Source organism: Rhodofomes roseus, assembly GCF_022264815.1.
Source record: "Rhodofomes roseus strain CIRM-BRFM 1785 chromosome Unknown C8Q71scaffold_2, whole genome shotgun sequence".
NCBI lineage: Eukaryota > Fungi > Basidiomycota > Agaricomycetes > Polyporales > Fomitopsidaceae > Rhodofomes > Rhodofomes roseus.
Window position 1 is genome coordinate 1,791,803 of NW_025952958.1, and position 20,746 is coordinate 1,812,548.

Consider the following 20,746-nt stretch of genomic DNA (forward strand, 5'->3'; position numbering starts at 1 on the left):
GCCTTATCTCTGTAAAAAGGCAATTGATCACTCGTCCCCGCGCAAGATGTGGTGTCATCGGCGGAGGGCACTGCCATTTTCAGCACGGGCCACAGTCAGATACCGCAGTTTATGGCGTTCATCGAGCCTATTGTGTTGACCGAATGTATTATGTCCGTCGCATCGGCTGAAATTCAGAAGCCTTGCTATACAGATAAGTCACAGTTCTTTATTCGCCAGCCATCGCTTCGTCAACTTGAGGGACTCTGCGGGCTTATCGTAGGGAACCTGGGAAAGCATCAGGAAACCTCCATCGACAGCCTTCGGTCGCGAGAGAACGGCACGCACCATATGCCCAGCGCCATAGATTGTAGCGAACGTCAGAGAACCAGCACTCCTCGTCAGACCAGCAGCAGTGCCGTCAACTGTCCACTCCTTCAGCGGTTCCTTGACGAATGCCTCTTGCCCCGTCCACTCCAGATCATGCAACATGCGATCGTTGCCGACCTGCAATAGACACACCCGCTCATATCGTATTGAGGTCCTCTCAATCATGCGTAGGAACTCACCCAGTTGCAAATCCAGTCATTCGCGCCGACGTAGATCAGCGCACGCACGCCACGCTCGAGGAGCGCACCGATGTAGAATTGCGTCGGGAACATCTGGTCGTCTGCTGCGTGGAACGCCGCATTCACCTCGTTGTTGCAGCTACTGAAGTTCGCGGTCACGAACGCGTCGACACCAATCTGCTTGCGAACATCCGGTCGGTCAAGATAGGCGCCAATTGCTCTGTGCAGTAAGAACGGCAGTACTCAGTGTTGCAGTTCCATCTCGGGCGGCGAGCACGTACTTTGTGACCGGGTAGCAGAGGGTATCGGATATGGGGCCGTCACTTGCAGCAGTGATCAACATGAGGCACCAAGGTATGAAAAGGGGCTTACCATAGCCTGCTGATGTCGTAGGGATTGTACCCTTCAAGAGCATAGTAAGTGAGCATCTCAGTGAGTGGCACTCATGAATATCATGGTCTTACCTGAGTCAAAGAAGGGCTCGATGATCTCCGCCGAGCAGAATAGATTGGCCGCCGAGCAGCCAAAGCTGTCGTACGCGTCTACGCAGGACTTCTGTAGGGCTTCTTGGCAGCGCGGCACCTGCAACGACATCCAAAATAATAGTGAGATCATAGGGTGACAAGAAGTGGGGAATTACTCACCGTCCGCTTCATACGCACACACGAGCTGCATAATGCTGGTCAACAATCTCGTTTTAGACGAGCGACAGATGCAGCTTCAGACCTGATGTCCATAATGGGAGCGACTGAAGCTGGGCTGCAGGTCATGTCGTAGTACGATGGGACCATTGTGGCCCAGTCCGTACATCCATTGCCTAGACAGAGAAGCACATCGTTGAGCTCGACCGAGCATCGAATGGAACGAAACACACCTATCATGATGGAAGACAAATTGACAGGAGTCAGACCTGCCTCGACCAGCTTCGCGTTCTGGTCGTAAACCTCTGCCGCAAATACAGGGATGTAGCGGCCCTGCGACAGGCGTTGTAAGTCGCACCATCCTTCAAATAGAGTATGGAAAGCGTACCCCATAGGACTCGCCGGCCATGTGGAAGGCACGTCCCTTGAACTGGCTGAAGTGCTCGAAGAAGATGGCGACGAATGCGGCGATATCCTTGGCTGCTTCCGGGGTCGTGCTCTGCGGAACGCGTCTTGATCATCAAGAGTAGAGGGTAAAATGGACGCTATGCTCACGACCGTCTCTCCGTACTCAGCGTAACTGAAGCCAACACCGATAGGTTGATCGACAAAGAAGATGTTGGCCTTCTCGTTCCAGGAGTATGGGTTGAATGTGGCGTTGTCAGGGCTGGTGACCCGGCAGGGCCCTGTATGACAGCGGATGTCAAACACAAACGCACACAAGGGTTGATATACAAGCACGCACCAAGCTCCATGAAAAGACCTAGGGACGAGGAGCATCCCGGGCCTCCATTCGTCCAGAAGATGACGTCGTCCGTGGCGGGGTCGCTCCTGCTCTCGAAGAAGTAGAAGAAGAGATGTCTAGCCTGGATGTCTATATATCCTGTGTACGTCCTGATTGGGTCTTAGCAAAACATAAGTAAGCCTTACAGTAGGTACACGTACCCCACGGTGCCATCACAAAACTCGGACTTCTTGATGCGCACATTGTAGTTCGGGAAGAGCGGATGACTGAGAGTCGTGAACTCGTCCGTCGACAGAGCGGAGAGGTCGCCCAGCGGCGTAAAGAGACCAGCGTCGTACTGGTCTGCAGCGAAGCCAACGCCTGGGACATTTTGTGCCTTGACGCTTGAGTGCACTAACGGGAACTGGGTAGCACTGGCGACGACGGCGGCAACGAGGAGACAGGAGAGACGGTGCCAGAGCATGGTGGCAGACGAGGTCTGAGCAGGCTGCGCCAGTGCGGTTTATGAACGCGCTCAGAGTCTGACGGATCCGCGACACAGCTGGAAGAAATGCCGAGTTCCCATGGGCGGCGCCGGGCGCATGCGGCGCGTACGATAACGGTGTCGCGTCGCGGTCACATGACAGTGTATGAAGTACCTCATCAGTCAGTGCCACCCTCAGAGTCTCAGACTGTGTCTCGACGCCTTTGTTACCATCACCATGAGCGTATGTTGTAGCAGAGTGTAACCAACACGTTCTTCACCCAGTTCTGTACTGCCAATCTATGGGGAGAGTCGGCGAGCCCAACACTATCCCCGAGAATGGCCCGGGAGTCCCTGGCGATAAGTGGTCTTCCGATAGCCCAATATACACCGGAAGAAAGGAATGCTCATGAAGCCTGCATCCACCACTTCTCTTCCGCCGTCTATCCCACCGCCTAAACCATCTTCGATGTGCCCTTCGTACTCCAGCATGTGCGCCGCTATCCGAACGAACATAACCACAGCTAAGCCAAGGGCGTCGACTCTGCGAACGATTAAGGAACGAGCCGTGAACAAAATCAAGGCGCCACTCTTGGTTTGAGCTTAGTCTATACGCCTTGCATGAACATGGGATCTCACAAGCCTTCCCACACGGTGGTCTCATAACTCTTCCCCGGCCAGCCATCGCTTCGTCAGTTCAAGAGACTCTGCGGGCTTGTCATAAGGAGCCTGTTGAAGCATCAGATACCCAGGGCCGTGTGATAGTTGTAAAAACGACACGTACCATGTGCCCAGCGCCATACATGGTCGCGAACGTCAGAGCGCCAGAGCGCCTCGTCAAGCCAGCAACATTACCGTTTACAGTCCATTCCCTGAGCGGCGTTTTGACAAAAGCATCTTGTCCTGTCCACTCCAAGTCCAACAACATGCGCTCGTTCCCGACCTGTAGCAGACACATCTGCTCGTAACCAAATTGAACTCCGATACACAATCAAAACTCACCCAGTTGCAGGCCCAGTCATTGATGCCGACGTAGACCAACGCGCGTACTCCACGCTCCAAGAGCGCGCTGACGTAGTGTCGTGTTGGAAACATCAGATCCTGAGTAGCAGAGAAAGCCGCGTGCACGTCGTCATTGCAAAGGGTGAAGTTCGCGCTGACGAGCGCGTCCACGCCGATCTGTTCGCGCACATCCGGCCGATCAAGATACGATGTTATCTTTCTGTGCGATGTAGGGACCAGCAATAAGTTTAGGCTTCCGAGGCAGTTGGAAGACATCTTACTCCGTGATAGGATAGCAGAGCGCGAGAGAACGTTCGCTGTCAGTCAAGGTCAGTCTCATACATCAACTTACTCTCATGCGCCTACCATCGCTTGCTGATATCATATATGTTGTAGTCTATGACACTAACGTCAGCAATATAGCTCTAAAACCCAACGGAAAGGGCTCACCGGTGATCAATAAGGGGCCACTGAGCTCTGTCTGGCAGAACATGTCTGCTGCGCCGCAACTGAGGCTGTCGTAGCTGTCGATGCAAGACTTCTGCAGGGCGTCCTTGCAGCGCGGGACCTGTTGTCACCGTCAGAATGACGCGCATGCAATGCAACAACTATGAATGCGCTCACCGCTTGCTTCATCCGCACGCACGAACTATGAAATTCACTCAGTGAAGCCCCGGGCCACAGGACATGTCGGTCCATACCTGATATCCAGGATCGGTGCAACGGAAGCGGGCGTACACGCCATGTCATACCAGGACGGCACCATCGAGATCCAGTCAGTGCATCCGTTACCTTCCCACATGTAATTAGACCATCCAATGCTAGCTTCCTAGGACGAAGTAGAGACAGACCGAGCATGATGGAGGACAGGTTGACTGGCATAAGTCCTGCTTCGATAAGCTTTGCGTTCTGGCCGTAAACCTCTGCGGCGAATGCAGGGATGTAGCGGCCCTGCGGACGGCTGAATTCAATGATCCACGATGCATGAGAAGGAATGCGAGGCATACACCATAGGACGACCCAGCCATGTGGAACGCACGGCCCCCGAATTGACTGAAATGTTCAAGGAATATCGCGATGAACGCTGCGATGTCCTTGGCTGCGTCCGGAGTCGTGTTCTACAAACGCACCTCGGTCGACAACTTGAAAGGTCGAGACAAGTAAAAGTATATACGTACAACTGTCTCGCCGTATTCCGAGTACGAGAAGCCGACGCCAATGGGCTGGTCTACGAAGAAGACGTTGGCATGCTCATTGCAGGAGTGTGGGTTAAAGGTAGTGTTGTCAGGACTGGTGACTCGGCAAGGCCCTGTAAGAGGTGGTGAGTACCAATGGCAAAGCGTGTAAAGCAAAGCGATGGTATTGCGCACCGAGCTCCATGAAGAGACTTAGGGACGAAGAACATCCGGGGCCTCCGGACGTCCAGAAGATGACATCGTCTTTGGCAGGATCACTCCTGCTCTCGAAGAAATAGAAGAAGAGATGCCTAGCCTGGATATCTATATATCCCGTGTATGTACTAAATCGATTTTGTTAGACATGCAACTTCAAAAGGGGACGCACGCACCCAACGGTACCATCGCAGAACTCGGACTTCTTGATGCGTACGTGGTAATCAGGGAAGAGGGGATGTTCGAGGACCGCGAACCTGTCCGTTGATAAGAGGGACAGGTCCCCCGGTGGAGATGGGTGAGTTTCGCGTTGCTCTGCGGCGAAACCGACAACTGGATTATGTAGTGCTGTGGGGCCCGACTGGATGAATGAGAAGTCCGAAGCATTCGCAATGACAACAGAAGTTAGCAGGAAGGAGGGACGATACCATAGCATAGTACAAGATGAGGTACACTCGTCCTTCACGCGTCATGTATCGACGCGCGTCGCGGTCACATGCCTCGAGTACCTCCTCGGTCACGACGATAGCTGGTATGTCTGGTTCGTACTCCGTGTATTCATGCACTGCCCAGTTACGATGTGAGTTCAGCCAAACACTACAAGAAACCCAACAAACGAATCCTTCCAGTCCCTGATGATGAAAGTCCCCCAAACCCGGATGATGACCCAACATAAAACCCAAAAGAAATGCACTCAAGGAATCCGCCTATCCCACTCCCTCAGCCCTCGATCCCACCACCTTCTCCAGGATCCTCATCGTGCTCCAGCACGCGCACTGCGAGAGGGTCCGTCACTTTGTCCCTGCGTCTCTTCTCCATGATGATGAACGTGATGACGACCATGTCAATATCGAGCGTCGACGGCTGTATTTGCAGGAACCATTTCTTCTGGCGTCGGAAGAAACCCTCCTCGACGACGTCTTCTGTGAAACGTGCGACCTCTTCTCCAGTCTTCTTACAAGTAAGCTATCCATAGATGAGACATCTAGCGCAAGCAAGCGATAATATCCACTCACTACGGAGCCAATGCCCTTGACCACCCGCCAGCAATAAACATGATCGTCGTTCCCGAGGAAATATCGCTTGTTGTGGCAGAGATCTCGAAGACTAAACAAGAGTCCACGCTCCGTTGGTCGCCTAGCACACAATTTCAGCAATCAATAGCGAGCGTACTCACGCGCTGAATTTCGTCGATGACGACTTGAAGAGCAGCTCGTCCACAGGCAGCTCCTGGGCAGTCCCGTCGAACACGTTGCTCCGGACAATCGGCCTTTTGCCCCATGCCCTCCACTCGATCTCTGCGACGATGCTCTCCCTCGCCGTCGGGGCCGGTCGGATGATCGTCGACACCGCTGACCCGCTCAGCAGGGACTTCTGTATCGTCCGCACCTGGTACTGCGCCACCCCGTTGGAGGAGACGAGTGTCGTCCGCTCTGGATCGTTGTGCACCAGGTACAAGTTCATCTATCGTCAGCACGGCACAAGGGGAGGAACCCGCCGGCTACGGTCTCGAAGGTCGTTTGGAAAGAGGGCAGAGAAGAGTGAGGTGTCGACACAGCTGACTGACCCATTTTTACTCGCTCGTCGGTGTGAGACATACAGTCTAGAGCACGGTAGACCGATCGGTTGTGATCTTGTCTGCGGGTCAAAGGTAGCAGGCGCACCCAGGAGGACGAGACATTGCGCTTTGGAATTATATGTGTTAGCAGCAAGTAGATGGCGATCAGTGTGCACACACCCATCTCCTCCCCGGCCGGGTTGATGTCTCGTTGGGTGATGGCGAACCTCGTCGAGGACACTTGCTGAGGGATCCGGACTGCATGAAGGGATACCACAGGCATGCAAGTGACTGTCTTGTGGTAAGGCAGCTAGCTGGACTGGGCAGCATCACAATGGGCCCAGCCCCTTGAGATCATCATTGCAGTCACACACCGAGTCGCGTCCATTTTGTATGTAGCCACAGTTGAGCATCTGGAGGACTCACTGCCCCTCATGCTTTCATCAGCACTTTCAGTACCTGCTCAAAGCCAAACATCAGTTCACCGGCCGCAGAATACAATGTACACTACGTACACTGCTATGTATACACAAGAAATTATGTCACAGATATGCTACAGATCGTGCTCTACGTATCAAATCAAAAGGCGAACAGACAACGGGACTATCAGGGTGGGCTACTCTGGACGTCCTCGCCGGAGGACCGCCTCCGCCTCCCACCCTTCGGTCGCGAGTTGATGTTAAAGAGACCGACAGTGTTCCCAAACCCAGCGATGCAACTCGATGAAGTCGCGACCATCGGTGTGACACGAGTGAAGTGCAGTCGAGGGACAAATATGCGCTTCGGGGATGATGAAACGTCCTGGCTCGAGCGCCGCCTATCCATGACCCGCTCCTCAGGTCCGCGACGCAGCGCATTCAGCGGCGCCGCATGTAAGCGCGACTCTTCGGGGTCGTAAGTCCAGAGCTCCCATCGCTCAAGCGTAGAGTTGCTCAGACCGTGCAGGGGTTCTTCCTTGAGTTTCACCTTCGCGTCCGTGCGTCGCATGAGCAAGCTGGACCGCGGCTTGCGGCGGATGCCGACGACCTTGTCTCCAGCGACGTCCCAGCTTCCTCTCTCGAACATGGTCTCTGCGACGCGGATTACAATTAGGCTCTGCCATACGGATGTCGGAGGGTGGGATGAGAGGAAGCCGGCTGCGGGCGTAACGTCAACGGGGCCCAGAGGGTGTGCATCGGACTCGTCGCAGTCGGAGTGGACGAAGAACGTGTCATGCGTACGACGCGAACCTTCCTTCTCCGATGCCCTACGAGAATGAACACCATGCGCAGATACAGGGAACATGGGGGCACTGAGGGCAGAGCTGGAGGACGACACGGAAGGTACCCGCGAACGTGAACCCACAGGCGTTGTCGTCCCGGTAGTCGATGCGACCGACGTAGCACTGCCGCTCCGCGAACGATGTCCAAGCATGTTCGTGCGCAGCGCAGGCTGTGGCTGGTTGCGGGGACACGAACATCTCCTTGTTGGCAGATAGAGGTAGGCTCGGTAGAAGAGGACGACTTGACCTACGGAGAACGTAATGAGGAAGTTCTCGCAAGGCAGTTCTCCGCAAGTTGAGCAGTTCGTCGGGGTAACAGAAGTGACCCGCAGCTGATTGATGTCTCCGAAGGGCTCCTCCATGATGAACAGGCATTCCCGTGAACCAGCATCCCAGAGCGACACCACGCCCGCTTGAGTGGCAGCGGCGATGATGACGTGACGCTGGCCGTCGAGCTCAACGACGCAAGCATCGACTTTGTTGACCAAGTCCTGGGGATTGCCAGCGGCGATCCAGCACTCACGAGCCACGAGCTGGTCGTTCCGGTCGAGGTCGCACAGCTCGAAAGTCCCGTCGTCGAAGGCGAAGCCGACAAGGAGGCGCTCGTCGCCGTGGACAGGCACCAACGTACATTTGTTGACAGTAGCAGAGCGCGTAGGCGCAACGTAGCGAGCGCGAGGAGTAGTTGCTACGTCCCATTTGACGACCGTGCCGTTCTCGTAGGCGCTGTACAGGCAGACGACAGGTTGGTAGAGAGTAGTCTCCGGGGTAGGTGGTGTGGGTGTGAGCGGGCGAGCAGGCGATGGCGGGCGAGACTGGAAGTAGGCGAAGTGGAGGTGTGCGACAGCAGCGGTTGTCGTGGGGTCGAGCGTGAGTTGTGTGATGTACTTGGCATGGTCCCGCTCTATCGACCATACGCCAATGGCACCAGATGCAGAGCCTACGGCGCAGAGCGTGCCTGCCTCGTTGACCGTGACCGCCGTGAGGGTAGTGCTTTGCGAAGGCCAGCTTGTGCGCCCGAGAGAGATAGGAGAGGTGTCAACCGTAATGTTCGTGCGCGACATGCTCCTCCACACGACGACTTCGTTCTGCAGCCCGAGCATCACGACCACCTTGCCGTTCTTGCTCGCTGCAATCGTATCCACGTCGGTAGGGAAGGCCCGTGGTAGCGTAGCGAACGAGATCTCTCCCTCCACAGACGCCTCTTCGGAGCTCGAGATATCTATCTCCGGTCGCTGACGTGACGCCTCCAGAAGCTCGGCGTTCTTCAATAGATATAGGAGAAGAGCGTAGAGCAGGACCGTCGTCGCTGTGATTGGCACGATCATAATCTTGAAGAGCCACCAGACATCCCGAACGGTGCGCGTCCACAAGCGCGACAGCCTGCTCACGCGAGCACGGGACACCTTCTCGCCATCGCCGGGAGAGCGGACGTCAGGCTGTTTGTCCTCTTCAGGCGCAAGGACAAGAATTGCAGGCGACTCTATGCGGACGTGTACCATGGTGTCGTCGATCGGGTTCAAGGTTTGCCAGATGCGGTATGCAGGGGATATCTTGTCGGTGGCTGTCATCTTCGGGACCTGGCGCACGGGATGTCGTGCAAGAGCAGCAGCGCTCTTGGTCTGCATGAACGACGGTGTAGTCGCAAAGTACAGTGTCGCCGCAATTGCCAAAAGCTATGCGAAGTTGTCAACAGATCGAGCGACGCTTGTGAACGCGTATGCTTACCAGGAAGAAACTGATATTCTTGCCGGGACGGCCACGTATTGTGTTCTGTGCGGCGAGCCACGCCTGCTTCCAGGTCTTGGGTGAAGGTAAGGTAGGTGATATTGAGGGCTTTCCCTTATCTGAAGGCGATATATTTATATCCTGACGGAGGAGCTCGTCCAACTGCAGAAACCGTGTGAGTTAACAGGCGCTGACACGACTAGCGACGTGTACCCACTTCGAGTCGTTGGATATCAATTGATAACACCGTGACGAAGAAGGTATGCACGAGGAACCAATGCGCCACTAAAACAACGATAGAGAAAGCGCAAAATTGGCGGATCGCACCACTGGAGAAGAAGGCGATGACTCCAAGCACCGCGTTGTAGGACACAACTTTGAGGGTGTTGGATGTACCCGCCTGGCTCAGACCCTGAGCCGTGCGCTCTTTGACGGGAATCGTCACGGGCGTCCTTAGCACCGCGTCGACCTACGAGCTACCTCGTCAGCCGCAGCAAGATTGGTGAAGGGGCAACGCACGATGTGGAACATGTTCTCCACTCCAATAAACATCACAATGATTGGAAATAGCTCCCTACGATAGCAGGTTAGAACTTTGGTCCAGATGTTTAATGGTCATAGACATACCAAGGTACCATAGTCATCCTGAACCCTACCAGAGCGCAGACACTCAGACTCGTTATGGTACTGACAATGAGTTCCACGAGGCCGGTGACTGCCAGACCGAAGCGAGAGTGTACGGTCTTCATGTTTCTCATAGACCTTACGCAGTACACCACGAACACCAAATATGCAGCGTAGCAGAATGCCGAAAGGATGCTGAAGCGGCTCTTCGTCGTAAGACTTCTGTCGTACTATGCAGAACCGTCTGTGAATGTCGTCGCAAAACATATTACCAGACTCACCTCTAGCGCAACGAGTCTGGGCGGCTGAGCTTGAACGACAAGGTCTCCCATCGGCCCACCTGCCTCTCTGAGAACCCGCAGCCATTGGATATGTCCGTTGTTTCCAAGACAGTCGCGATCCGGGAAAAAGTACGTGAGCGCTAGGAACATGGCGCTATCCATGCTGGACGTGCTGGGATCATGCTCTCGACCAGCGAAGACCATTTCCGGGCTGATAGGGATGCCAGAGATAGTCACGTTGTGCGATAGATTGATTGTGTCCAGGATGCTAGTATCCTCGGACAGCTCAGCCTCGTCATGATCCCAGTAGGCTAGAGGGCTCAGGAAGAAGCAGGAGCCGCTGGACGATTTCAAGCAAGGTATGTGACGCTGAGATAGTATCTTCGAGATCCTCTGTTCGAGGGCTAGAGCAGATAGCAGTGTGTCGCGGTCCAAAGCATCCAGACCATACTCCGGCGATACACTGCCAAGCAAGAGTCGTTCAGAGCGCAAGATACTCTGCATGCCGCACTGCGCGCGTGCGACGGAGTCGTCGTGCAGTCTCAGTGTGTTGTGACCTTCCCATAGGTTACGGAGATCGTGTTGCGCGAAGTAGCTGGAGATGTCGTCGGTTGTAAGAAAGGAGTCGAGCACGCGTAGGGTGAAGCCAGCAAAGAAATGGGTCTCCGGCGAGGTGTAGACAGCGATAGCAGGGAAGAGCAGGGAGGTAATGACGATAGACGACACAAGGATAAGCCGTATTTGATGTGTTGCACAGTGGCTACACCGGGGGCTATCAGAGGACAGTAATGCAGAACGCGGTACGCACTCACATTCCGAACCGATGGAAGAACCTCGTCCCATACGCACGCGTCCGCTGCAGCAGAGCAGGAGACGGAAGAGAGTACATGGCAGTGAGATAACGCGCAGCCCTGCGCGGTCGTCACCCCTGTCGTATGGGTCTGCAACTCCTCTGGTCAGCGACTTGCGAAGACACAGCCAGGAGACAGACAGACAGACCTTGAGCTCGATATCCCCCAAGAAGGTAGTGCCAAGGCAGCCCACCTGCACGACGAGAGCTGCGTCCTGGCCCGCGATAGTTGTGGGTGTTGGTAGGTGATAAACGTTGCCTAGTCTGAACCAGCTAGGCGCTGGACACCGGTCTCTCCCGCCACAGGCCAGAATTGTTCGGACACATCCTCGGACACCTGCCCGCTGTTGTCGGCCGTCGCGATAGAGAGAGAGGACACGTATACCGCATCGAGGAGGCTGTCCGCACCATCCGCCAGCCGAGCGACGAGGATATTGTTCATTTCATGTTTTGCATCGTACGTTTTATTCTGCGCATTATTCGCGCCCGCCGGACACCCGCCACGTGGGTATGATCTCACGACGCGTCGCCGGAAGGCGGGACTGCTGGCCGATCCCGTCCAGCCTGCGTTCCACTCTCATCTCAGCCTCACCCAGACCGAGCTCGCTCTCGTCGGCCTCGATGCAGTCCCTGCGCCTCCTGTGCAAGACCGCCGCAGCGTCAGGCACGAGCCGAAGATGTGGGTGCACTTCATTTACTGTGTTGCTGAAGCGCTGAGCTCACGCGTCATACAGGGCTGCAGACGTCTGCGGTGCGTCTCGCCGTGTCGAACTTCCAGATGCCTGCCATGTCCCCCACAATGACCGAGGGAAACATTGCGTCATGGAAGAAGAAGGAGGGAGAGGCGTTCTCAGCAGGAGACGTACTGCTTGAGATCGTGAGCGCGTGAACAGTTGTCCGACGGGAGGCTACTAAGACGTTCTACGTGCTGCAGGAGACGGACAAGGCAACAATAGACGTTGAGGCGCAGGATGAGGGCATCATGGGGAAGATTCTGGTATGTTTCCTTCCTCCATGTTCACAACCTTGACCGACATCTTTGCTAGGCACCAGACGGCACGAAAGGCATCCCCATTGGGAAGACCATCGCTCTTCTGGCGGAGGAGGGTGACGACATCTCCAACCTCGAGCCGCCAAAGGAGGATACACCACCTCCGCCTAAGCAGGAAGCCTCTTCCTCCACCCCTTCCCCTCCGCAGTCGGTTCCCGACAAACAAGATGCCCAACCTTCCTCCCCTCCTCCCGTTCGCCCTTCTATGCACCCCGAGAGCTCGCGCCCGCTCTTCCCCTCCGTCCTGCGCCTACTCCAAGAAAACGGTATCGAGAACGCAGACAAGATCAAGGGGACCGGCGTGCGAGGTATGCTGACTAAGGGCGACGTTCTGACACACCTGGGCAAGGCGAGCGGACCTATGGGCACATACAAGGAGACACCTTCGGACGTCGTGACAAAGTCTGGCGGTGACCAGACGAAGCCACCAAAAAAGGAGGAACCTCGGCTGCTGGATGGAGCCGCCGTGCGTCAGTTGATTGTGAGGAACATGTTGGAGGCATCCGTCAAGGCCCGCACACCGCCAGGTGAGGGATTCTTCATTGACCTTGCGAGACCGCTCCGTGGACTGACTTGATGTCCGAGTAGCAGCACCGCCGGCAGACTTCGACTCCGTTATTGCCGACTACCTGCCTCCCGCGAAGGCTCCCAGTCCTCGGGCAGAGGCGAGTCTCGCAAAACCTTCAAAACCAGCTGCAGGCTATCTGGAGGGATTGATTTAGGTTACACATACTTACATCCTTGCTGCTGTGAGTAATGCTACATAGACGTCTTATGCTCGCCTATCTCCGGTGGAATCCCGAAAATACAAGGGCGAAACGGTGAGTCTTCACTACATCAGCAAGCCACGGCGTGTCATGAGTCGTCATCGAGAGGTAGACACTGTTGTCGCGTCAGTGATGGCCCGCAGTTATTCCCTAAAGGAACTCACTCGAAATTCGATAAATCCATCCGTATTGTTGCCTCCATGCCGGGGTCGAGCAGTGGGCATGATGAGCTGCAAACTGAGCATGCCCTCCTCGTTTATTCGCAACGAGGTCTTTGTCGAGTTCTGCAGGGCTCGCGACGCACACGCTATGTGCTTGAAGACATAGCTGTCGGCAGGTCGTGATCAGCTTTCACAGCAGGCGTCGCTGCGTCTTACCTGAACCGGACCTGTTGCTCACAGTCGCATGTCTCGAGCACCTCTTTGTCGCTCGGATAGTCCATCTGTGGCAGCACCCCTCTCAGAGCCGACCTTTATCGTGTCGACTATGACTATACCTCGGTGCTCCCGAACGTGCCTACCGCCTGCAGACGCAGTCTTGGCGGACCGGAGACGCGTGCAACTCTGCCTGGCGGGGGCGGGTTACCGATGATGGTCAACCTCTCGCAAGTCGGATCGAGCTCGGAGAGCGCGTCGCGCAGCCATGAGGACTGGATGCTGGGTCAATAGCCTGGCATGGCCCATTCTGAGTCGGCTCACCTTCAGAATGATCTTCAGGACGCTAGCCCCAGGGTCATTGGTACATGGTCCGTGGTATAGCCATCCGTACTCACGTAGGGGATTCGAGGAAGTCCAGCTCCAGCATCGGCTCGGCCTCGAACGTCGTAATCTCGCATGTAGCAGTTGGACCGCTCGCATCTTCCGCCCTGCGCATACAAGCGGCCTATCAGTCGCAAGGTGGCGCATCGAACACAAAGCACATACATGAACAGTGTCAGCGGGTGCCCCGCACCGACGTACGACAACCGCATGCCCGTGCCCTTGTCTCCGCCAAAATACTGGTCTATGCGTCCGTTAGCAGGGCCCTTGTTCTGTCTCGAGTTGGCCCTATTCGAGGAGCCCTCTTCTTGGTTATCCTCTTGGTCCGAGTTCCCGGTGTGCCATAGCCTGTGTTTCGTGTTCGACGATGAGGACCCTGCGTTACCGAATATGCTCAGGCACTCTATGAGTGTGTTGAGCGGGACCTCGAAAGCGGTGGGCTCTCCTTCCTCTTGGGGTTGTGATGCCGGCTGAGATGACTGAGCTTGGGAGGAGGGTTCAGCCTCAGGGTGGTATGAGTACTCGTCGAAGATGCCCTTGAAGATAAATGCAGTGGCTACGGAAGGTTGAATCAAGGTTATGGAACGTAGAGGCGACTGTACTTGCCTAGCAAAGTACGAGCCTCTTCGACGGTAACAGAGAGCCCGCCAGACGTCGCTCGTATCGTCGCTCGCTGAGATCAATCCCGCATATACTCTGAGCAAGCAAAGCGCGCAAGTATGCTGACCGTCAGCTCACGTTCTCGAACTGCACACCGCGCAGTAGGCCCATGACATACTTCACATCGTGCACGGACGCGGTGAGCACCTACACGGACCATAATTCGTGGGATGCGGGGCTTCACGATACAGCCGAGACTTGCCTTGTCGACCTCTCCATCGTCAGACATGTTGTCGAACCCGTGTCCGCGCCAGAAGCAGACTCAGCTCAATATTTGGCAGATGGACGTACGCGACAAGACGCGATCCGGGAACTCGTGACCGCGAACGCGCGTCGCGTCGCGTTGCGTACGTAACGGGGGCGTAATGAGGGCCTCATTGCATGCCGAGTTGAGCTGCAACCGTCCGCGCGTCCTGGAGAGCTTGTTTTTCCGGCGGTCGCCATAGCCCACCACGAGCTGCGCAACTCCCGTGGGCTCGTACCTTCTCCTGCGTGGCCCTCCTCTTTGCTGGCGGCGTGCCCAGCATGCGGAAGCTTACCATCGTCAACCAAACCTCCGATATCATCGTCTGGGATAGCGAGAACAAGGGCCGGAGCGAATCGAGGATCCTGCTTCCCTCCCTTTCCACTAGCACTAGCATCTCAGCGTCGCGCTCGGACATCACACTCTCGAGTCTCTCGAACCGCGGTGAGGCCGAGAAGGACTGGACCGCTTCGCCCAATGCATACACCATCCGGCTCTCCATGTCGCTGGGCGCGATGTGGAAGGTAGTCGATGTACCGGAGGAGTGTCCTTGGCGGGTCTATCGATGCAAGGTCTGTAGGGATGCTTCTACATCCCATATTTTGGCTGATCTCTCGAAGACCTCTCGCAAACACCACCTGTTGCTCATCTTACCGCGTCGCGATCTGGCTTCCTTCTTGTCGGACTTCCCGGACTCCCTACCTCTGTCCTCGTTGCTCCTACCAGGTATGTATCGCGTAACCCCGGCGTATCCTTGTGCTGCTCACCACAGTACCGGCATACAGGAACGCACGATACGTGAGTATATCCTTGCGCTCCGTGTGAACGGGCATATTCAAGTATATGCTGCAGCATGGCTTTCTACGGCTGGCCCATTTCTCAATGCCAGTCGCTCTCTACGCCTCTCGCAGGGCAGCTCCAATCTGGTATCCGAGTGATCGACATACGTCTGGCCGTGATAAATAAGCGTCTCATCGCGTACCACGGAATCTACCCGCAGCGGGAGCCCTTCCAAAATATCCTGTCCACGCTCTTCGAGTTTTTGAGCACGCCCAAGACCTGCCGCGAGACCATCGTGATGTCGATCAAGCAAGAAGACTTCGCAACCACTCCGTCGACCACCTTCTCTCAGCTTGTACACGATGAGATTATGAATGGTCCCGGCGGCAGAGACATGTGGTTCCTCGACAACAGGGTGCCCACTTTGGGCGAGGCGCGCGGCAAGGTAGTCATGTTCAGCCGTTTCGGCGGTGATGGCGCTGGGTGGGATCGTGGGCTCGAAGGGATGGGCCTACATCCTACTGCTTGGCCAGACAGCGCGAAGAAAGGCTTCACTTGGCAGTGCAAAAACACACTCGTGCGGACACAGGACTGGTGAGTTGATCCGAAGGCACTTCCTGCGGAATGCAAAGGTCTGATGCACGCCCGCTAGGTACAACATCCCGTCGTTCCTGTCAATACCGGAGAAGACCGAGCTGGCTACGCAGGTTCTCGTCCCACCAAAGGACGACCCCGGATTCCCGACATTGTCCATCTCGTTCTTCTCTGCTGCGAGTGTGCCGCTAGCCTTCCCGCCGACGATCGCGAGGGGCTTCGGATGGCCTAAGCTCGGCTTCGGCGTCGAGGGTGTCAACGGCCGCCTGGGCACATGGCTCATCGACATGCTGAGCAGCGGCAGCGCGGGCCATCAGGCCAACCTCCGCGCGTCCCAGGCGGGCGAGAAAGGCAGCAAAGTGCGCATCCGCGGATGGGCGCTGCTGGATTTCTACAGGGATCCGGAGGACAACGCCGTGGTGCCGCTCCTCATCGAATGCAACTACCGCGGGAGGCGGAGCGGCGAGGAGGGCTGGCCGTAAACGCGCCAGTATATGATTTGCCAACTTATTTCCAGGAGTTCCTATGCTATTCCTTTAGATGCATCGCACACGCTCTTTGTTATCTTTATCATCTTCGGGAGGGACACTTAGGAATGGTACATAATTGGCGCCCCCTGACCGGTGTATACCGTACTACGGTACACGCAGTCCTTATTATACAGGTGGTAGCCGTCTAGTACATAATGCAGTGTTTATGGGATGCGAACTTGATGTCCAATGGAGGATGAGCATTGCTATACTTTTCACACTTCAAACAGCATCGAGAGCCTCCCCTATCTTCTCCCCGCCTACAGTCTTCATCTTGGACCAGTCGTAGAAATGTGTCCGTTCCGGGAACGTCCAGTTCTCTAGTACGTCCAAGGCCGCCTTTCCCCAGTCCAGATCTTCGTGCGTTGCGTGGTCTGCGGGCCCGTCCACGAATCGCACGAGGTTCGCGTTCGTTGCAGTAATGAAGCCCGCTTCGACGCCCTTGCGGATGAGGTCGCGGATAGGATCGTAGAAGCCTAACGCGTTGATCACGACGATCGCTGCATTGTATGTGGTAAGATCAAATGCAAACAAGCGTCATCGCCCAGAGGATCTGCACACACGTTTCTCGTGAATACCTAGTTGAGACCAGCAGATGACCTCAAAAAGCTGCGATATAGTGAGGCTGTCAGGTCTGTAGCTGAGCAGGGCAGTCGGCCTACCAGCTTACCTCTTCGAAAGTGCCGAACCCGCCGGGCAGCGCGATGAAGCATGCAGACAGCTTCGCCATCTCTGTCTTGCGCTCGTGCATCGTGTTCACGACAACCTGTCAGCATCTGCTCAGAGCGGCGCTCAATGTGTATGTGAACGGAGCGAGACTTACCGTACTAACCTAGATGGATGTGCGATTGATTAGAATGCAGTCCAAGTGAAGACTGATTACGAACCCTCTCCCGACCCTTCTCCTGCAGGAGCACCGTAGGACCTCGCTTGCCCTGCGTTTGGTCCACCTCACCTCCCGCTGCGACCATAGCATACGGGACAATGCCCGTGACCTCTCCGCCAGCATCCAGTACCGCCCCTGAGACGGCACCCATAATCCCCTTCGAGCCACCGCCATATATGAGCGGCCGCTTTGCCTCGGCCAAAGCTCTACCCAAGGCTGTAGTATAACGATCACCAGATATTTTGCATTAGTACTGTCACCCGGAGCGATGTACGACGTACTACCACGTACATTGTGCTGCCCGAACGTACGCCGGGTGGTTGCCGTCAGATGAGGCACAGTAAACTGCCACTGCTCTGCCCTCCGACATGTCAGCCTGCTCTGGTCTCAACGCACGGTATCTTGAACGGCCTGCGCTGCCTGCACGTCCCAGGTTGGGTGGTGTCGTGGTCCGAAGGTGTCTGAGACCAATGATCCGCCACAATGATGACTAGCTCCGCACCATCCGTAGGGCCGACTTCTCGGGTGTTCTGCCCAACGACAAGCCTGCCTATCTCGGAAACCTCGCAGCCAATCATCGCGTAGCCTGATCACCGCGCTGCCACCTCATTCTATCCTCCCGCGCACGACCGGTCTCATAAATACGCCCTAACTATGATGGTGGTTAATTGGGTGGGGGATGCAATGCATTTCATCTTCACCACCAGTTCGGCGTCATCGAGAGCAGATGAAGTCTATTGTGCTAGCCTTATGCTCGATCGCGCCGCGACATGCCAGACACTGAGACAGGCTGACACGGTTTGAGTTAGAAGCTGAGACCCTCTGTCCATGCCAGCCTTGTTCATCCTCCGTATAAAAGACCTGCCTTTGCGCCTCCGACCATCATCCCCCCTCTCTTGGTCTCCTCCACCATCCCCTCGCGCTGAGGGGTACGGCGGCTGGGTCTCGTCTTCACCCCTCCAACACATGCATTGACGACGTTCTCATCTTCAACGACGTCGGACCTATCGCCCGCCCAAGACCTTTGAGTGGCTTCTCGTCCACCGGATTGTCGCGGGAAGTTCGCGACGATGCGTCGGTCGAGGGTGGCTACTCTGGAGCATTCCGAGCAGCGTCACCATCGCCTAGCGAAATACCGTTGTGATGGGGCGTTGACACTGCTGGATGCACGGTCTTGCGGTGCCCCACCTAAAATAGTGCTTAGCTGTGGTCTCTGTAGCTATAGGTAGAGTAATTCCCCGGGGAGGACGGTCATTCCGACTATGTCGGGCAAGGACCGTCCTGGCGCGCATTGAATCGTAATCCTGGGGTCTGGTACCTCTTCTCCTGCACTGGAGTAGAGGGAAGCTGAGACGCGCCGAAGGTTGTAGTAGATAGAATATAGCGCACCTTGTCAGTACAGGGTTCAGAAACGACACATCACATCTGCCAGTGCAGGCTGATATACTTATGCAACTCAGGAGTCTTTCATTGGACCTAGCAGATGCCAACTCCCGTCAATGTGGTCTCAAGGAGAGCTGCGCGGGCAAACATCCGTACGAGTACACCATGTCTGATTAGACGGAGAAGACTTGGAGCGGCGTGCTCACTGCTCATGCACATGATGATGGAGGAGAGTCGCCAGCAGCCACCGGTACTTGCGCAATTAGCCGCTCGTGTGCGTACCGTACTTTGCCACTTCAACGTCGCACGCCCTGGCCGAGAACTTCAAGCTGCGACGACTTGCTCGTATCATGGCAGAACGATACGGAGTGGAAAACCAATATTTCCGGTCTGCTGCTTTGACAGGCGCATGGTGAGATTCACCTACTGATAGAAGTGAGCCAGTACTGTATAGTCGTATTCAAATTGCTCTTCAAGCTGAGTAGAAAGTACTAGCCCGCAGATCGACCCACCAGGAGCAATTCCAATAACGTGCAGATTATCAGTGACGCATACGAGTTGGGATCCGGAGGCACAACGATTGGATCGATCTACGTGAGCGAATCGCAGATAGGCCTTTGCGCTCTCTCCAGCGTCATCGCGTTCCGGGTTGCTGCTGCGTTTCATTTCCCTACGTTCCGACCTTCAACGATCAAATGCCTCATCGCTAGTCTTGCTACAGGGCCATTGACAATCGAATGAGTGAATTTGAAGCAGATCGATGAGTAGGCCGGGCTAGATGGGAATATCGATACACATGCTGCAGGGCGAAGGACAGTATCAATACAATCCAGCTCTCATTCGCAAGACTTGGCGACTGATGACCACAAGGAAAGAGCGCCGTCTGTTGTACTAGACGTGGCACTAACCTGACAGGGATATATCCACAGGCCTAGGCATACCATCTCAAAGCGCGCTGGCGTTTGACTTGAAGTGTCGTGCATTGCGGGACATCCTTGCACTGGAGTCGATTGTCAGGATTTACGTTTGCTGAAAGCATGTTATCGAGAATCACCGCCTGCGCATCGAGGTACAATAGAACGTACAGATGGCACACAGAAGATCCGGATCCAGCGACAAGACCGTAATCGCCTGCATTCCATGCGCTCAAATCGCCCTTGGGAGGAGGCTCACAAAAGCCGTCATTGCGGAATCTCCGGGGGCCCACAGAACTGCATTGATTGACGTGGACAAGGGCAGAGCGCCGGGCGCTGAGTAGCTGAAAGGCCTCGCCAGAACTGAATGAAGGACAGGCGGCCAACGGGATGGTGCGATCGACAGGACGCGGGACCGTGTCGTTCTGTATGAACGATCGGGCGCACACGAGGAGGTCGCATGACTGCTAACAAGGCCTATCTTCTCGCGCGAAGTCGTTGCGACATGGATATGCAGTGACTGTTGCTGCAAACCAGGAGAACGCGACGCCGTGGTGGGTTCTGTGTCCTGTGCTTCGCGTGTGATCCGCTGAGTTCTACGCGCGTTATCGTTGCCGGAATGAGCATCGAGGTGAAAGTCGTGATGGTGCAGCTGGCTTGAATGTGAGAGAGCCGTCGCGTCCAGTCAAGACTCACGCAACGGCACATGGAAGGGTGGAGTGGGTAGTTCCCTTTGACCAGCTTTCATACAAACGCGATCACGGGATCCCATACGCGCCGTCGATTCCACGCCTCGCGCTGAGAAGTCTGCCCACGTAGGAATGCCTGGGATTTCATTGACCCAGAAGGAGAGTGTCAGGCAGGTACGACGGGAGGCGCGAGCAGCCATTGAGTTATTGCAGCAGTGAGAAGCGCGAGCCAAGGCGCGTAGAACGCACGGGACTGCACCTCGCCTGTCCACGGGTGACAAGCAACTGCAGTCCGACGTACTTACTGTTTGGCCAGCAGGGCCCAGGTCCTCTCAGTTCAGCGCCTCGTAGGTCGATGAATGAGAAGCACTAGTTGAAGCGCTAGATGTGGTCCTGCG

At 55.7% G+C, this 20,746-nt stretch overlaps 8 protein-coding genes across 8 annotated transcripts; 2 read left to right on the forward strand and 6 right to left on the reverse strand.

Annotated features, from left to right (window-relative positions):
- Positions 1-130: 130 nt before the first annotated feature.
- Positions 131-2,497, reverse strand: C8Q71DRAFT_735525 (serine carboxypeptidase). Its single transcript, XM_047922482.1, has 13 exons — positions 2,135-2,497; positions 1,935-2,083; positions 1,745-1,875; positions 1,578-1,688; positions 1,423-1,522; positions 1,275-1,365; positions 1,193-1,217; positions 1,013-1,130; positions 921-951; positions 830-871; positions 549-768; positions 328-486; positions 131-267 (listed from the first exon to the last, which is right to left on the reverse strand). The coding sequence occupies exons 1-13, from the start codon at positions 2,395-2,397 to the stop codon at positions 199-201; spliced, it is 1,509 nt and encodes a 502-aa protein (XP_047784051.1). The 5' UTR covers positions 2,398-2,497; the 3' UTR covers positions 131-198.
- Positions 2,498-2,635: 138 nt separating this feature from the next.
- C8Q71DRAFT_735526 (serine carboxypeptidase) lies at positions 2,636-5,280 on the reverse strand. Its single transcript, XM_047922483.1, has 14 exons — positions 4,967-5,280; positions 4,770-4,918; positions 4,578-4,708; positions 4,407-4,517; positions 4,251-4,350; positions 4,101-4,191; positions 4,024-4,048; positions 3,850-3,967; positions 3,766-3,796; positions 3,681-3,716; positions 3,400-3,619; positions 3,182-3,340; positions 3,037-3,126; positions 2,636-2,941 (listed from the first exon to the last, which is right to left on the reverse strand). Exons 1-13 carry the CDS (start codon positions 5,224-5,226, stop codon positions 3,058-3,060), a joined length of 1,500 nt encoding a protein of 499 aa, XP_047784052.1. The 5' UTR covers positions 5,227-5,280; the 3' UTR covers positions 2,636-2,941; positions 3,037-3,057.
- C8Q71DRAFT_231617 (uncharacterized protein) lies at positions 5,253-6,353 on the reverse strand. Its single transcript, XM_047917166.1, has 3 exons — positions 5,968-6,353; positions 5,807-5,897; positions 5,253-5,756 (listed from the first exon to the last, which is right to left on the reverse strand). Exons 1-3 carry the CDS (start codon positions 6,252-6,254, stop codon positions 5,511-5,513), a joined length of 624 nt encoding a protein of 207 aa, XP_047784053.1. The 5' UTR covers positions 6,255-6,353; the 3' UTR covers positions 5,253-5,510.
- A 601-nt stretch (positions 6,354-6,954) lies between these two features.
- C8Q71DRAFT_853513 (sterol regulatory element binding protein cleavage-activating protein) lies at positions 6,955-11,131 on the reverse strand (the record flags this gene model as incomplete). Its single annotated transcript, XM_047926951.1, has 7 exons — positions 6,955-9,285; positions 9,338-9,499; positions 9,555-9,806; positions 9,857-9,911; positions 9,965-10,191; positions 10,243-11,002; positions 11,055-11,131. The coding sequence occupies 7 exons, from the start codon at positions 11,129-11,131 to the stop codon at positions 6,955-6,957; spliced, it is 3,864 nt and encodes a 1,287-aa protein (XP_047784054.1).
- Positions 11,132-11,505: 374 nt separating this feature from the next.
- On the forward strand, positions 11,506-12,941 carry C8Q71DRAFT_735544 (pyruvate dehydrogenase X component). Its single transcript, XM_047922484.1, has 5 exons — positions 11,506-11,771; positions 11,827-11,969; positions 12,027-12,089; positions 12,139-12,670; positions 12,732-12,941. The coding sequence occupies exons 1-5, from the start codon at positions 11,603-11,605 to the stop codon at positions 12,863-12,865; spliced, it is 1,041 nt and encodes a 346-aa protein (XP_047784055.1). The 5' UTR covers positions 11,506-11,602; the 3' UTR covers positions 12,866-12,941.
- On the reverse strand, positions 12,942-14,651 carry C8Q71DRAFT_735548 (Rad1-domain-containing protein). The gene is made up of 10 exons (XM_047922485.1): positions 14,531-14,651; positions 14,407-14,475; positions 14,275-14,341; positions 13,834-14,224; positions 13,683-13,775; positions 13,609-13,630; positions 13,407-13,559; positions 13,288-13,352; positions 13,075-13,237; positions 12,942-13,025 (listed from the first exon to the last, which is right to left on the reverse strand). Exons 1-10 carry the CDS (start codon positions 14,555-14,557, stop codon positions 12,999-13,001), a joined length of 1,077 nt encoding a protein of 358 aa, XP_047784056.1. The 5' UTR covers positions 14,558-14,651; the 3' UTR covers positions 12,942-12,998.
- Positions 14,652-15,425: 774 nt separating this feature from the next.
- C8Q71DRAFT_698863 (PLC-like phosphodiesterase) lies at positions 15,426-16,428 on the forward strand (the record flags this gene model as incomplete). Its single annotated transcript, XM_047920038.1, has 2 exons — positions 15,426-15,946; positions 16,005-16,428. 2 exons carry the CDS (start codon positions 15,426-15,428, stop codon positions 16,426-16,428), a joined length of 945 nt encoding a protein of 314 aa, XP_047784057.1.
- A 233-nt stretch (positions 16,429-16,661) lies between these two features.
- C8Q71DRAFT_231714 (uncharacterized protein) lies at positions 16,662-17,869 on the reverse strand. The gene is made up of 6 exons (XM_047917167.1): positions 17,654-17,869; positions 17,364-17,578; positions 17,300-17,308; positions 17,147-17,242; positions 17,040-17,085; positions 16,662-16,976 (listed from the first exon to the last, which is right to left on the reverse strand). Exons 1-6 carry the CDS (start codon positions 17,730-17,732, stop codon positions 16,699-16,701), a joined length of 723 nt encoding a protein of 240 aa, XP_047784058.1. The 5' UTR covers positions 17,733-17,869; the 3' UTR covers positions 16,662-16,698.
- Positions 17,870-20,746: the final 2,877 nt, after the last annotated feature.